At 38.6% G+C, this 16,479-nt stretch overlaps 1 protein-coding gene across 2 annotated transcripts in view; it reads left to right on the top strand.

Moving 5' to 3' along the window:
* The window catches only part of Tox (thymocyte selection associated high mobility group box), a 297,989-nt gene that overhangs the window by 157,878 nt on the left and 123,632 nt on the right, over nucleotides 1-16,479 (top strand). For both annotated transcript variants that reach the window (XM_040741471.1, XM_040741472.1), the window contains exon 3: nucleotides 5,884-6,126. In XM_040741471.1, the coding sequence (XP_040597405.1) occupies nucleotides 5,884-6,126 (243 nt within the window). The remainder of the gene's footprint in view (nucleotides 1-5,883; nucleotides 6,127-16,479) is intronic.

Genomic DNA, 16,479 nt, shown 5'->3' on the forward strand with positions numbered 1-16,479 from the left:
CTTTGCCAGAAATTTCCCAAGGAAGACCAACCCCCATACCCCGAATCCAGGAAACAACCAGAAGGCTGGTAATATATTGTTTGTGTGTACTTGGCATGGTCAGCCTGCAACCTCAGCAGTCCCAGACTGCACGACTACAGGGGTCCTTCAGGAACCAACCTATTGACCTTTTCCCAGTCAGTTCCAGCATTTCAGTTTTCTTTGCACGTTTTGTGCTCCTTGTTATTTTCTTATTTAATTTAATACCTGTAGCTTAAGAACTGAGTAGATGGCTCAGTTGGTAAAGTGCTTGACACAAAATTGTGACGATTTGAGTTGCCTTTGCCTATATTCCTAGAGCTGGGAAGATGGAGCCAGGGGAATCATGGAAAATCACTGGCTAAACAGCCAGCTCAATAGGAAAGCTCTAAGTTTAGTGATAGACCTTGTTTCAAAAATTAAGATGGAGCTGGAGAGCACTGACTGCTGTCACACAGGACCCAGGATCAATTTGTAACACCTATATGACAACTAACAATCATCTGTAAGTCTAGTTCCAAAGTATCTGATGCCCTCTTCTGGCAATGCTGTCACATGGTGTACAGACATATGTGTAGGCAAAACATCCATACACATAAACTAAAAGTAATAATCCTCTTTTTAAGGTGGAAGATTGAAGAAAATACCCAACGTTAATATATGGCCTCTACAAGCACACATACACTGCACAGACACAGTGCAATCAGATGCACATGCACACACATGTCCACAAAAACACATGCTTACACCATAGACACACATATACTACCAGCATGGATACATACATTCACACACACACAAGTACATACACATGCAAGCATACATACATGACAAGAAAGACATTCAGTCTAATTCCATTAGACTAAGTGTGAAATTTGGTTTTGTTTGTTTAAATATTTGTTTAACTACATTATGTATAAATGAAGTTTACTTTTCTCCATTATCAGGCTGTACCAATGGCAAATAGCTGGAAATGCCTATACAATACATCCTCCAACAGACTGTCTAGACCTATTTGTTATTAGACATGACCCAGTCTAAGACATTCATAAATCCACTTAACAACAGCCCCCTTTTCAGTAACATTTTATTCCAGAGAACCTAGATTATTTGCCTTTTCAATGTATACTTTAAATGCTCTTAAAAGTTCTATGAATTGAGTGTTAAAAAAGGCTCAAGAGAAATAGAAAACTGGCTTCAGAAACCAAACTCCTAAGTGCTCTGAAGACCCTATCTGTTAGACTCCATAGCTGCCAGTGTTTCCAACATGCTGTGACCACTCTTGTTAGTCACTGAAAGAATCATTACCGTATGCCACACGTCCACTCTCATCAGAGTACTAGGTGGCACTTTCTAAGCAAAATGTACAAATACGACCTTTTCAAGTTTTAAGAAAATGATTTGAAACAGCCATGGATTCTCTTACTTACATCTACAGACTTACTCTCCTGAGGATAACATCTTTAAATTGCTACTTTAATGTTTCAAACAATCCCCTTGCAGCCTGAGTAGTTCATCTGGTTTTCAGAATTGACTGAACCTTGTTCCAGTACCGCTTGTCCCACTCCTCAATCACTGGTGCTTGGGTTCTGCAGGACACAGTGAGGCTCAGCACCTGCCTTGCCATGAGAGCTCCTTGTGTCTGTACGCATTGAAGAGCCTGCAATCAGGGGAGTTTGCATCTGGATCATCATAGATGTGTTTACATTAATTGTGGCTTAGATTAGCTGACTTGTATGCCTGTTTCCAACTTACCTTGTAGTAAGTTAAATTTCATCAGTAAAATGAAAAGCATAGGAATGCACTTTACCTACTGTTCCTAAATACTTTCTTCTATTCATAGAGATGGTCACCAGTGACTTCTACATTTGCTGGGCACAAGGGAGTCAAATGGTTTAGATTCTAGTCTTTGATAATGAGACCATAGATGGTGATTAAGAAGTCAGTACCACTTTGAAACTCCATGCCTAACTTGATCTTCATTCTGTACCAGGTTCCAGTCTAAGAGAACCTTCTAGAGCATGGAATAAACTCTGAGGTAGCCTCTATTTCAAGCTAAAAAAATGATACTGTTGCCTTATAGGAATTTGCAAACTGTAGAAAGTATTACTATGATCATTGTTTCTGGTAGGGTTTGAGAATGGTTGCTTGCTTAAAATTCAGGCCACCCTGGGAGAAAAAAAATACTTGTGGAAAACAAAAAGGACCATATGAGTGAGCAAGTATTACATCTGGTCCTGTGTCAGCAAGATGGTCTTACCTTGGTCTTCTCAGAATGGTCCTTCTGGAATGTTCTGTTGCTATGATCAGAGTCCTTACTGCTTTCAGCAGACCATCTCTGAGAATGGGCATCAGACTTGCCATGACCTCCGACTCCCTAGATCTCACCCCAGGAATTAGGTTCCAACAGCTGTGAGAGCCAAAGATCATAAACTCTGTGTTATAGATCATTTGTGTAACTCTAGAATGGTAATGAAGCCAGGCCAGATCACAGGACACTCAGATACAAGACAATGAATTCACAGGATAATGCAGACGGATCCCTCTGTCCAGCCTTCTTTGGTCTGTTGCACTTGCTACTCCTCTCATAGGACACTGGCTGTTGGGCACAGTGTGATGATATCTGTTGCTCTCTGTGCTATGAACTTGCCAGGGCAGTCTGGGAATATAAGATAATTATTTAAGACTGTGAAATAATTGCAATATACTCACAAGCTTCATGCTTTTAAATAACCTGTTTAGTATTCATTCATTCATTAATGTGTTTAGTGATCCTTCCTTTTATTCATTCAACAAATGTTTAATGATGATTCTAACAAGTACCTTCATGTAGAGTAAGAATAAGTATTGAATTACTCCCTGTTGTGCTATATCCCCCAATACTGCAAACTGGATATAATGTAAACCTCATGTATTAAGCACATCACAAGTAAGGTCTGGCATCAGAGTCTACCTGCCATGTCACAGAAGCCAGTGTTGGAGATTAATTCATTTCCACATTTAAAAAATTAGTCTGTCATTGCACTTTTTAAAAGTTCTGGCATATTTTGACACTTAAACAATTACAATCATACTTTTATAGGGCATCAATTACTCTCTAATAGGCTCATGGAAAATAACCGCATTATGGCTTCTAATGTAAGGGACAGAGCTGCTAAGTAACCTTATGTTGTTAAAATTCTTGACCCACATAACTATGCATTACCAGTTAAGTTGTAGAGTCTGTGGTTTTGGCATATAATTGTACAGATTAAATAACCTTAATGTGTAATTACATGAAAATAAACCATGTAGCTAAGCTAAATTGCAGTGCAATTGTTATCACCAAGTGTAAGTCGATACCAATTAAACCTTCCTTTAAAACTCCACAAATTAAGATTTAACTACCAAAGAAACTCTAGAATGTAAAGGCATGGTCCACCCTCAGTGAAATATCCCCAACTATTTTCAGAGGGTTAATGGCACTTCTGAGATTAAAACCAGGTTTCTCCTTTACCTCTGTATTAGTTATGCCTTATTGAGGAAAGTTTCAAACAGGCACCGATTAACGTCTTAAACACTGTGTACCAAAATCTCACAGTCTACAGTGCCGATGGAGAGACATATTGTGAATATTTGTGCTTATGTCAAGTAAATATTTAATCTTGGGGAGTAGGATTTAGGACAAGGAAAAGCATGCTGTCGATGGTCATAATTCCTAAACTGAAATTTTGTATAACAAAGATATTTTGTAACACTCAGCCTAATATAATGGTAACGATTAGCCGTGGAGCTCAAGTATACTAGTTTCCCATTCTGCAAAGCCCTGGGTTGGATCACAACAAATACAGAGAGAGGAGGGAAGGAAGGAATAAAAATGGCTTCTCTCCTTCTCATCCCACACACATGGACTAAGTCAATTACTAAGGAACTTCTGGACTCCAGTTTCCTTATCAGGAAAAGGAGGAATAATAATCACACAGAGAAAGCAGTTATAAGACTCATATAAAGACAAGATGGTGAAAGGGCCTTAACTGCACTTTATATGAAATAGTCATGGCTAAACACACATTCTTTCTCCTTCTTCATTGGGCCTTTTTGTATCTTGTATTGAATACTCCTATGAGAAACAGCGAGCTGGGGTCTGTATATTCAGGGTAGTCAAACTTATAATTTTGACACAAGGCACTAACATGTTTTTCATACATAAAAAATAGCACTACTAATAAAACACTTTAGTAAAGAGTCACAAAACTTTAGAGCTTGTGGCTTTTTTTTAGCAGAGTGATGTATATTTAAGAAAAATTATCTGTGAAGGTAATGCAAATCTACCCTTCATAGAATTTAGATGATACCTACACATTCTTCTCCATGACGACCTCCAGATGTTCCAAGTAGCTCTCCATTTAACTGTACCTTCTGATGGCACCTAAACAAATACATCAGAACTTGTTCAACATTTAGCAAGTGCAAGTTGAAGATTTCTTTCTGCTAGACAAATAGACGCCATCTGGAAAAAATAACCCCAGGCATTTGGACAGGGAGGCATAAAGCTTATTGGCTGAACACCCAATGAACACAGAACACTACTTTCTTTGGCTCCTACACTTTGCCTGCTCGCTTCAAATCTTGCACACTGTAGCAGGCACTATACAGTTAGACAAGAGAATCTTTGTTACCATGCACACAAACACTGAAGGCCACTAGAATTTGAAGGATTGACTTGTGTTATCTGGGCCAAAATGCTTCTTTTCATATTATGACACCTGTTGAATGAAATAAGTTCTTTCTGACCATGTATATTGATGTTAATTGCTAACAGTGTTTATTCAGCTCTTTCGACCATTTTCAACTTTTTCCACATTCTCATCTTGAACAGGCTTGTATTCATATACTCTTCCTTTTCCTCTTGTGCCTCTTCCTATTTTCAAGCCACTTTATAAAAGAACAGACTTTGGTATGTTGTTTATCTTACTGATTAACTTTTATTTCACAGTTATTATTATATAATATTAATATTGTTTTTGTTCACCATGGAAGGGACTGGACATAAATGGTTACAGTGTTATTAACCTTTAGAGAAAAATCAAATAAATGTGCACAAAAGTTATGAGAGCAATCTTCACTTTCATTTTGACGGTAAAATTAGCATCTAATGGCATTTTAAAACTGTACCAAACTTTCAGTGAACACACCCTTAGGCACAGGCTTAACTTCTTAACTAATAACTTTTTAAATTATTTGCAGTTTGGTTTTTCAAACTGAAAAGCAACTGCCCCAGACTTCTGGAATTCATTTTTACTACATCCCATAATCTTAGCAGTAGGGAGTCTGATGAAAAATGTTTGATCAAATAATTTTATAAATTGCTTTCTTTCCCCACAACTCTCATGAAAAGGGGTATTCAGCTAGATTAATACTCTAGACAATTTTAATGGGATCATTGAAATCTGTTTTGAGTTCAACTTTCTAGGAAAATAAAGCCACATAACAGATGTAGGTTTTAGACCAAAGGAGGATGTCTTATAGGCAGGAGATGTCTCATAGGCAGGGGACGTATCACAGGCAGGGGATGTCTCATAGGCAGGGGATGTCTCATAGGCAGGGGACGTATCACAGGCAGGAGATGTCTCATAGGCAGGGGACGTATCACAGGCAGGGGATGTCTCACTGGTAGAGGATGTCTCATAGGCAGAGAGTGTCTCACTGCCATCTTTTTCCATACATAAGAGAGACAAATCACCAGGGTGATTCCAATGTTTGAATATCTCAGTGAAATCTACAATGCTTCCGGTAGGTCCATCCATAAGGCCACTGTGCTCCTGTGCTTGACAATAGTGAACAAGTGGAAGCTAATTACCGTCTGTGTCACTCCTGTCTTTTCAGTCCTACCCTGGCCCAAGTCTGGAAAGTGAAGACTTTAACATTCCACCCATCACACCTCCTTCCCTCCCTGACCACTCTCTGGTGCACCTGAATGAGGTGGAGTCTGGGTACCACTCTCTGTGTCACCCCATGAACCACAATGGCCTGCTCCCGTTCCATCCACAAAACATGGACCTGCCAGAGATCACCGTGTCCAACATGCTGGGCCAGGATGGCACATTGCTTTCCAACTCCATCTCTGTGGTAAGAATGGGCTTGTCTAATTGTGCTTGGCTTGAACGTCATATGAAAAACAAGGGATAGTTCCATGAAATTTGTGTTAATGGTCTTCTAAAACTAGGGAGAGGCTTTAGCTACATCAATGATCTCTGTAGATTTTGTAAATTTCCAAAGTCGTTTTTGCTTTACATTTGAATCAGTGACTTACTTGGGTAATAACTCATATTTGCCAAAGTGCTAAATACTGTTGATGATGCTGTTAGGAAAAATGGCTTGCAAAATTTCAGATAAAAGGTCACTATAAATGGTATTGCTTCTGGGCTTCTGTCGGGATCCTAGCAACAAGTAAGGTCCCTGCATCCTCTGGGCAGTCCCTGATGTCAGCCTCAATATTGTTATTTGCTTTCTGAAATTCTACGAAAGGAGCAAGGAAAAGGTTGTTTTATTTCTGTTTTGGAAGTAGAGTTCTGTTGATTGAGATTATTTCCATTAAGATGTCACAGTCAGTGGAACAGTATGTTACTTTGAAGTATCTACTGATGAAAATCTAGAAAATTCACAAAAAGTCAATTTCTCAAGCCCCCTGATAAAGTTTGGGCATATGCATTTCTCAGGAGCATTCCATAATTGATAATCACTGACTTATCAAGAAAGTATTCATTCTGGTTTTTATGTCATCTACAAGCATCTTTTAGGTCTACACTCCAAGAAGTAGGAACATATTCATGCTCCCTGGCTCTCATTGTTAGACCAGTTAACAATCCAACCATTGTTACTCTCATGTCACTAAGCAGCACTACCATGAGTTCACAAGAAACAAACTGACACACTTGTTTCTGAGAGTGTGTTCCATAGCACCACTCCCATTGATGTGTTCAGAAACATCTCTGTGTTGTGTGGCTCCACGGGAATTTTTCGGGTAAAGATGAGTATAAAGGTATTGGGATGCTTGAAAGAATAGTCAAAAAAAGAAAAAAGAATAGTCAAAAGAAACCCAAACATGACTTTTATGGGAGACAAAACCTAACACCACACAGCACAGAAAATCAAATTCAGTTTCTGTCTGTGGCCAAGAAGGGAAAACTAATTTGTAGCATTGTCGGAAGACAGAAGCAGTACCATCACCAAACTGGCTAGATGATAGTCTTCCTAAAAATTTAAGTTGAATACTTACAAATGCATGCAAATATGTTAATCTGAAAAAAGTATGCCGACATCATCATCTTTTAAAAGTTTTATGTAAGTATGTATTTAATATGCGTAATACACGTTTTACTACACAAATGAGTGTGAAATGCCTGAGGAGGCCCAAAGAGGGCATCAGATCCCCTGTGTCTGGAGTTATAAGAGCATTTTGATTGATTGATTGATTTTGATTTTGATTTTATGATCTTGATGTAGGCCACATGCACCTGGTGGCTACTATCTTAGGCAGTATGGATCTAGTGAGTGATCACATGAGAAGTTTGGAAGAACTTTACTAGGATATCAGTGAGGACAGAGGGAGGGGTAGGGGACTAGTATGCCAATATTGTACCATCCTTAAGTAAATATCGATCTCAAGAGGCACAGCTCCTTGTAAGTCCACATTTTAATTATTTAAAAAACACACCAAGGGTCAATTTCTTTAGCAAAGACTTTGTGTCTAAGGATATCTCTTCATATGTCATCATACTTTCTGTCAAAAACTAAAACACTTTCCTAAGAACTTAGCTCCTGTACATAGGTTCACAACTCATCAAACTGTTCAGTATCACACAGGTGCATATGTGCAACAATGCATCATTGAAGACCTCCACCCAAACTGATACAAAGCTCATGCAGCAGCTATACAACTCATGGAAAAATGAATGGAAAAAAAACAAGCATGCAATTCAACATCACACAAGTGAACATGTTTCGAGAAGCATCACAGAGAACCCCACATTGTTTTACAAACTTCATGTGCCAACTAGAAAATTAATTTTAAAATCAAGCGGAGAAGTAACAGACATTAGGTGGGTTTTCCATGCTTAGAAATGTTTACAAGCAAGGGCAACTTGGGTTAAGGATACTAGCAGCTACAAAAATTAGATACTGTGGACTTCACAAGTCTGTTCTTATGTGACTCTTTTGGAGAGGTTAAAATGTGTGAGAGAGAAATATTTTCAGAGTTAAAATGATTTGGAGATCTCTCAAGATCCCTCCAACACTGACATAGCTGATAAGAGTCACTATTTGCAGATTCTCAGTGAGGAATTTGCTGTGAATTGTGAAAATTCTATGACTGGGACCACAAAGGGCAGTTAAATGTAGAGTCAACTCGTCCTAATTGTATTTTCCAGATGTAATACATGGAACATGTTGCTCTTAAAATTGTGGTCCTATCTTTGTGTCAGGGTTTTTCCATTCTAGAACTTAAGTATTTAAGGAATGAATGAGGTGAACTCATTTTAGTTCTGAGTTAGACAATATATATATTTTAAATATTATGATGCTTACTATAAATATATCAATATATGTTACACATATTACTATTTGATATGTTATAATACATAATCTTTAGTGAAAATATATCTTTAAGTTAAATTTTCTTGTATATGTTTTGTTTCTTATTGCTACTGGCAACAGAAGTGCCAGTCTTGCTATTAATAAGTGTTTTTCTACAAGTATTTAACATGTTAGACACAAAATATTTAGTCCATAGCTAAAACATATATCTGTATGAAGTATTAGTATCCCAGTTTTACAAATGAAAAATGGAAACTCAGAGTACTTCATTGATTGCTCAATGGTTCAGCCAGTAAAGATTCTAGGTACATTTTCTGGGAAAATGGGGACAATGGTAGGCTTAACCTCACGGGGTTAAAGTTGTCTGGCAAATTGCTAAGACCACTCAGTGGCTGCCACATAGAGTACATTATGTAAGTGTTGCTTAGATAAAATGGTTTTCCCAAGCCTGTGCCTGTTTGACTCTTTCAGGGAAGTTAAAATACTACGTGAGAGTGAAGACTTTTCAAAGAGTTATTTATACTTTGATCCTTAATCTTCTTCACACCTCCAAAAAAATCATCAATAGGCTGGCCCTTCACTAAGTAAGTCTTTCCTTGCTTGGAGTGCCCTTGTATGTCACTGCAGCTAACATGGATTTCTTTAAGCTAGACTGCCTCAGTTTAAATCTTGGGGCTGCCACCTACCTGCTGTGTAACCCTAAGGCACTTAAATAAATGTCTGTGCTCTAGCACCCTCTCCTATCACATGGTTCTATCTAAGTATAGAAACTCCAGCATCCTCCCCGATTTAATGGCTGTAGTTGGTTATAGCAGACCAGGCCTTGTAGGCCCAGGTACTTCTGAGGCTGAGAAAGGAGAATAGTGTATATCCAAAAGTTAGGGGCCTGCCTGAGCAATGCAGTGACACCTCATCTTTTAAAACAGTAAGCATAAAATTGGAAGGACAAAATGCAGTATTGAATCCCACAATGTGGTAATCGTTACGGTGCATTACAACTATTAAATGGTACCTGTTTCATAATAGGTTTAATTATGTTCTACCAGAATGCCTTTCAGTTTAAAAATTTTTTTCACCAGTGTAGAAAATGTGTATTGCCTTCTGTAGTTTATCAAAATCCTATACAGGGGGCAGTACACACAAGGGTGGGTTCAGCCTTCCCAAATTCCCACCCCCCATTTATTAATTTATTGAAAATTCTTCCCTGTGCTGTTTTATTGTTCACTGGGTCTCCTTACCCAGTGGTTATTCAGAGCTCAAGCAACAACTTAGATTATGGCACTCCTAAAAGTCTCTCTGTTCCAAGAACAAGCTATAAAGCAGGTAGAATTTCTGTAGTACACACCAGTGGGTGGGTGCCAATTAGTTCTATTCCCTATGTTCAAATTAAACAGCCATTCATGATCTAATATGAATGAGTTCCAATTCCTCAAAACTCCCCTGACTTGTTTTGATAGAGAGGAACTGATCTGTTGCACTTTCTGAGAAATGGCATCTGGTTGGAAATGCAATGGAGCAGGAGTGTCCGATAGGCGTGTTAACCACCAGGAAGCCCTATGCATTCTATACATCAGCGGGGGTAGGTTTGCTCGTGGCACAGACTCAGCTCCCTGGAGCCTAGAAAGGCATCAATAAGACAATAAGCTAGTTTCCCCAGTTTTTCTCTCAGGTACATTTCTGAAAAAACATCCTTGAATAAAAGATCCTCTCTCCGAGGCAGAAACCCACAACTGGCTGATTGATGGCTCTGATCCCATCCAGGCTAACGCTCGTTCTGAGACCACACACCCTTTGTCCCCACTCTTAAGATTCACTAGATTTGTCACTGTGGCTACCGGCAAGCATAGTTTAAGTGAGGGAAAGTTTTATTTTGGCTCACAATTTGAGGACACAGTCCATCGTGGTGAGGAAGGCGTGGCTTAAGAAGCATGAAGTTGCAGTCACGTTGTATCCAGACAGGAAGCAGAGAAATGGATGCAGATGCATAGCTGTGTTCTCCTTTTCATTCAGTCCAGGACCCAAGCCAGTGGGATGTCGCCACTCACGTTTAGGATGCATCTTTCCACCTCAGTTAACTCACTCGAGAGATGCCATTACAGATGCTCCTGGCACAGTGGTTCTCAACCTGTGGGTTGTGACCCCTTTGGGGGTTCACAAGGCAGATATCCTGCATATCATATATTTATACTATAATTCGTAACAGTAGCACAATTACAGTTATAAATTAGCAACAAAAATAACTTCAAGTTGGTGATCACCACCACATGGCAACTGTATTAAAGGGTCACAGCATTAGGGAGGTTGAGAACCACTGGCATAGAGGTTTGGCTCCTAGATAAATCTAGATTCTGTAGAGTTTTGAAAATCAGAATTGAAAATCACAGTTACTTAGTGACTTTTCTTTACTGTTTCTCTGTCCCTTTCCTTACTGAGCTTCTGTCAGGATCTTATAGTTTAGCCCAGGCTTCCCTTGAACTTAAAGTCTTCCTTTCCAAATAGTGATATAGCAGGTGCACACTTTGTACCTGACCATTTTTTTCTGCTGTGGTTTTGGCCATCTCAGTGTTTTAAGTATTCCCCACAAAGGTCAATCTGTTACAAAGATATTGAACAGTGGCCAACGTCATTTCACTGTTACAAAAGAAGTGCTGGAAGAGATGGCTCAGGGTTTAGGAACACAGTTGCTCTTCCAGAGGACCCAGGTTTGATTCCCTGCACCCACATGATAGAGCAAACCTGTCTAACTACACAGGATCCAGTGCCTTCTTCTGGCCTACATGGGTAGTGCAGGCCTGTACTACACAGACACACGTGCAGGCAAAACACCCATATACATAAAATAAACAAAATTGTTTTTAAAGGAAGTGATGTTATTTTGTGTAAATAAAAGGTTTTCATGTTGTTAGAAAGAAACTAGCAAGCTAGTTTCGAAGAAAGAAAAATAAGAACATGCCCCTGGTAAATATTCATGACTTCAGAAAAATCCTTTGATTTCTACAAATGAAAACCAAGCGCCCCTCTTTTGCTCCTCACTCTGATAACAGTCACTGCTGCGCTTAATCATGGATTGGTGGAAGGGAAAAATGCAACCTTGTACAAAGTCATCCAGGCTGCTCTGCCTGGCCCATATGTGGCGAGTGCTTGTTCTTTGTGCAGTCAACAGAAGCTCTTTCATACAAAGAAAAACTGGGCGAAGTTTTCAAATGGCCTCACAGAAAGGATTCATTTAGAAGCCTGGCTTTGTGAAGTGTAGTTTCTAATGGCACATTATAGGAAATTTACAATGAAAAAAGCAACAAAGGAGATTTCAGTTTCTTTGAATGCTTCAAATTTCAAGTTCTGGAGTTTAAAATGGAAAAAAAGATGTTAAAAGGCAATAAAATTGGGGGGTTTATTTCCCAAATGCCTTCTTTTTTCCAGGCAACAAAAGCTAGCATAATGTATATACTCAGATTTATTGTCATTTGTAGCATGCAGACATGGCACACTTAGCATTCAAAGGCCACTGTACAACTGTTTTGACAGCCATCACTTCAATAGGTACCATACAGGACTCATGAAACGGAGGCAAGAGTGCTCCTCTGGGCCCATGGGGAGTGCCGTACATCAAGGAATTCAGATGTATGAGATCAGCATGAGTTTCTAATATGTTGCCATTATGAGAAGGACTACTGACATACTGAATAATGCAGTTTTCAAGGCCAGGCAGAAAAATGTGATTACAGACAATTTGATTGCTGTTTTTAAAAAATAAATATTTTCAAAAATCTTGATGTATTTTCTTTCGTGTAATGCATAAAATAGGTAATGTGAATGGAGCTGAACACCTTTCAGGACACAACAAGACTAGTAGTGTCACCTCATGTTCATATGGAATAATGGATGCATCCATTTAAAATGGAAGGGATGCCATAGAGTCTTGTTCCTTTCTCTAAAAAATACAAGAAGGGCAATAAAAAATAAATAATATTACCCACCATGACAGGAAGAGAGGCATACCAATAATTATTTAGAATTATGCCATAATTTGTCAAAATTATTAATTACAGTATGCCCACACACAGGGATTATTCTCTTTGAATATCACAGAACAGAGAGTAGTCTCCTAAACTACTTTAAGACCATGAAAAATAACTGCCTTTTTGTTCCTATATTTGACCACACTTAAGGAATGAGTGGGATTGTTCTTTTCTTGTTTTTGTGTTTGAAAAGTTCTTAAGAAGACCAATGCTAGATATGTTCATGTTTATATATTAAGACCTATGCAAGCCTTTTCTCTGTTCAAGACAGATCTCTTTGAATGTGAGATTGCTAAGCAGTTCTATGGCTTCAATATGTTAATGATTTGAGCTATCTTTTAGTGTTACGATAAAAATATTCCAAACTAAGGCTGCCATTAATAGTATCTGGGAAGGGAGCCAATTTAGAAACAACACTTCCCTTTGTGGACCAAGCAATCAAAGTCACATTTCACTGGGGTGCAGGCCTTGCACATTTTCTTCATTTCTAGAACTCACATTAATCTGAACTTCACTCATATGTAGTAGAAGTCAAAAAACTCTAAAGTCAGTTACTTGATCTTCTGTGAGCAAACGGGGGACTACACACTTCAGCCTGTTAAGACTGGACAGCTGTCAACCTAAACCAGTTGAGATGTGTGGTTTTCTACCCAAGAGCCAAGATTCCACCATTTTCCTTGGTAGCCTGTTTGTGTTTGATTAACCTTGTAACACTATGTTAAATTGCAGTGATAGATTTAGAGTCCTTTCAGGAAATACCTATTAAAACTAACCCAAAATCTCTTACTGCACTTTCTGCCTGTTCTATGGGCTGCCCCCATTGGAAATTTTGGAGAGCAAGTGAGTTCAAGTGTTTGACATTTATTAAGTCTCCCTGGTAGTTGAGTTTTGCCTAGGCCAAGTAAACCCAGTTTCTTAACTTTTCCTCAAAGGTCATCGTGCTTCAATCTGTAAATCAAATTAGTTTCTTTTATCATTATTTCTTTTTAATATTCATAACCCTGGAGAATATTGACAACAATGGAAAACAGAGTTCCAGACATTAGAAAACAATTTCTGAAGTTTTAAAATTGTTTTCTGCCTCCCCACGATTTTTCTACAAGGTGGTTAAAAGCATCACTGATGGCTGATGCCTTAACTTTTGATTCATCCATCACTCTTAGTTGCACTGTCTTTTGCATCCTTGGTAGCTGGCCAGCAATTTTCCATCTTGTGTTTGTATAACTCATTTTGCATCCTAAAAGTAAGCATCTGGGAAGGCTTCATAGAGTGTTCTTCAAGCACACCGTACCCCCACTAGACATTCATTAGTTAAATAGACCTTAGCAAATGGAAATGAAAGAAAACAGTTACAGAATTACTGTGAACAAGCAGATTTCTAAGCAGGCCACTAAAAGGGAATTGGCAAGTTTGTGCCAAGCTTTCACTTCCTCCTTGGAACCTTGAAGCTGTTGTAGAATGCTTTCTGAGATGTTGTGGTTATTTGGTAAAGGCAGCAGAGAAGTGGGATTCACAAGTAGCTAAATTCATGAAAGAACAGAAGAATGGGCCCAGAGTGTAGCTGGGTGATAGAACTCGTGCTTAGCTGACCTAAGACCCTGGGTTAAAGCCCCATGGGGTCCACAGTGATGTACACGGAGGTTCTGCAATAATACGCTGCTCTGTTTGTAGTGCAGCCTTCTAGAACAGGGCTCCTGACATGTTATTTGCTCACTGTTTCTAGTCCAAGCAATGTTCCTTTCTCCAGCCTTCTTAAATAATAATAGTACAAGTCGGAATTTGTAACCCACTCATGTCACAGATTGCCTCTCTGTGTCCATAACCTTGCTGCGCAAATCTCAGAACATACCCTGCCCCTGCTCCCATGGCTTGGGCTCAGTCATATCACTAGTCGGAAGATACCTACAGGCTTGTGTGCAGTCCAGTTTGGAGAAGGCATTTCCTCATTGACAGTTCTGCTTCTCAAAAGACTCTAGCTTTCTCACATTGACAGACAACAACCAAAATCTAGGGAAGCACAAAACACAACTACTTCTGGCTAAGTATGTGAATGAACCCAGTGGTTCCCATTGGAAAGCTGTGCTTCTCCCAAGTGCCTACAGAGCTATAACTGCTTTTGGTGTGGTTGCACATGAGGTCTTTTCCTCAGCACTCATTTGGCAATTCAGTCTTTTAAAATGATACAAATATTCCTTTTGTTTATTCCTTTGTTTCATTCCGTAGGCCAGGGTGGCCTCAAGCTCAGATCCTCCTACCTCAGCCTTCCAAGCCATGAGATTATAGGCATGTGCCATCTTGCTCAACACAAACAGTCCAGTTTTTTAGATCACTAATAGAATGTATCATGGGGTCTAAGTGTTTTTAATTTAACCAGTTTCTGTCCTAAACATAAATTCAGCTTTGCAGTCTTAGTCAGTTACTGCTAATTATTCTCCCGCATACAACAATTAAATTGATGCATTCATCAATTAATTACAGTATAGTACAAATTTATCCTTCTTCTTAGGTAAATATTTTTATTTTCTGAGGCAGGATAGTCTTATGAAGAAATATTATTGTGACTCCAAAAGGAACTCATTTCTCTCAGGTTCCCCAGTGTCTCAGGTGAGGGACAGAGCTAGGAATGTAGAGGAAGAATGTATTTCAGAGGTTGGCCTGTATGGCCAATGTTGACTGTTTCCTATTTCAGAAGGAGTCTGTCTTTGACTCACCATTTGCTTGGTTTGTTCAAGTGGATATTAGCATTAAAGCATTGCATTATAAACCCTTTTGTCATGGAGTCATGGAAAAATTATTGTAAAATGCCTTTCAGAAGAACAATGAAAAAGTCTCATTTCAAAACACCCCTTCCTTCATTGTTCATTATCTATTCTTACCCAGAGCACAGGGGAAAGAGCAGGTTTGCTACATTTTTCATTTTTTTTCTTTCTGCTTTAATGTTTTTTTCTTTTAGTATAAAAGTTAAAAGTTCTCTGATGTGGACAAGTGTAACCTGCAGGAACATAATAATCTTTGTCTTTGGATATTAACCATTTATATTCTAACTCTGCCTGCAGCAGTACACGCTACATCGAACAAAGTACAAAGAGCCGCAGGGACTGGACATTTGCTTGAATCACAAGGATATTAGATCTGACTTTTGTGGCTTTGATCCTTTAAGATGCTGCAGATATTGTAGTCATCCAGAGAACGGAATTGTTTTTCTCTACCTAATAAGTATAGTGAACATCTTGATAAACATGTAGTCATAAAATCAATAGTTGAACATCCATGACTTTAATCATTGTACTAGTTTCCTAGGGAAATAGAAGTACTATTTAAACAGAAAACACTGAACTCCTTTTTATGATTCAGGTTAGCATTCTGGTTTTGATAAACAAGATACTTTATCAAACATGTTACATTTGAAAAGCATTATTCCTCAATATTTCAGGGAGTTTTGTTTTCTGTAATAACAACCCTCATAATCTTTAATAAAAAATTATCCAACCCTGAAAACATATTATACTGTGAAAAAAATTTCATATCTTGTATTTCCATTGTCTATCTAATAACATTCTCTACTAAACTGCAGATATGACTAATGGCTTCTAAACAGAGATAGGACTTTATACACTGAAACTTGCAATTTCTGCAAATGAAACAAGGCAGCAGTTCTCCGGATGGTGGTTTCTTAAATATTCTTGCTAAAAATGCATTTCTGCCAGGGCTATCAAAATTAAACCAAGCAGGTCTGGAGGTACAGACCTGGAACTCCAGATGCAATTCAGAAGGCCAGGGAAGGAGAATTATAAATTCAAGGGTTGTCTGGAATACAGTTCACAGACAGCTGAAAACTTAGTTTAAAGTGAAAAAAGAGTGCTGAATA

Source organism: Mesocricetus auratus, unplaced genomic scaffold (genome assembly GCF_017639785.1).
Source record: "Mesocricetus auratus isolate SY011 unplaced genomic scaffold, BCM_Maur_2.0 Super-Scaffold_6730, whole genome shotgun sequence".
NCBI classification, from domain to species: domain Eukaryota; kingdom Metazoa; phylum Chordata; class Mammalia; order Rodentia; family Cricetidae; genus Mesocricetus; species Mesocricetus auratus.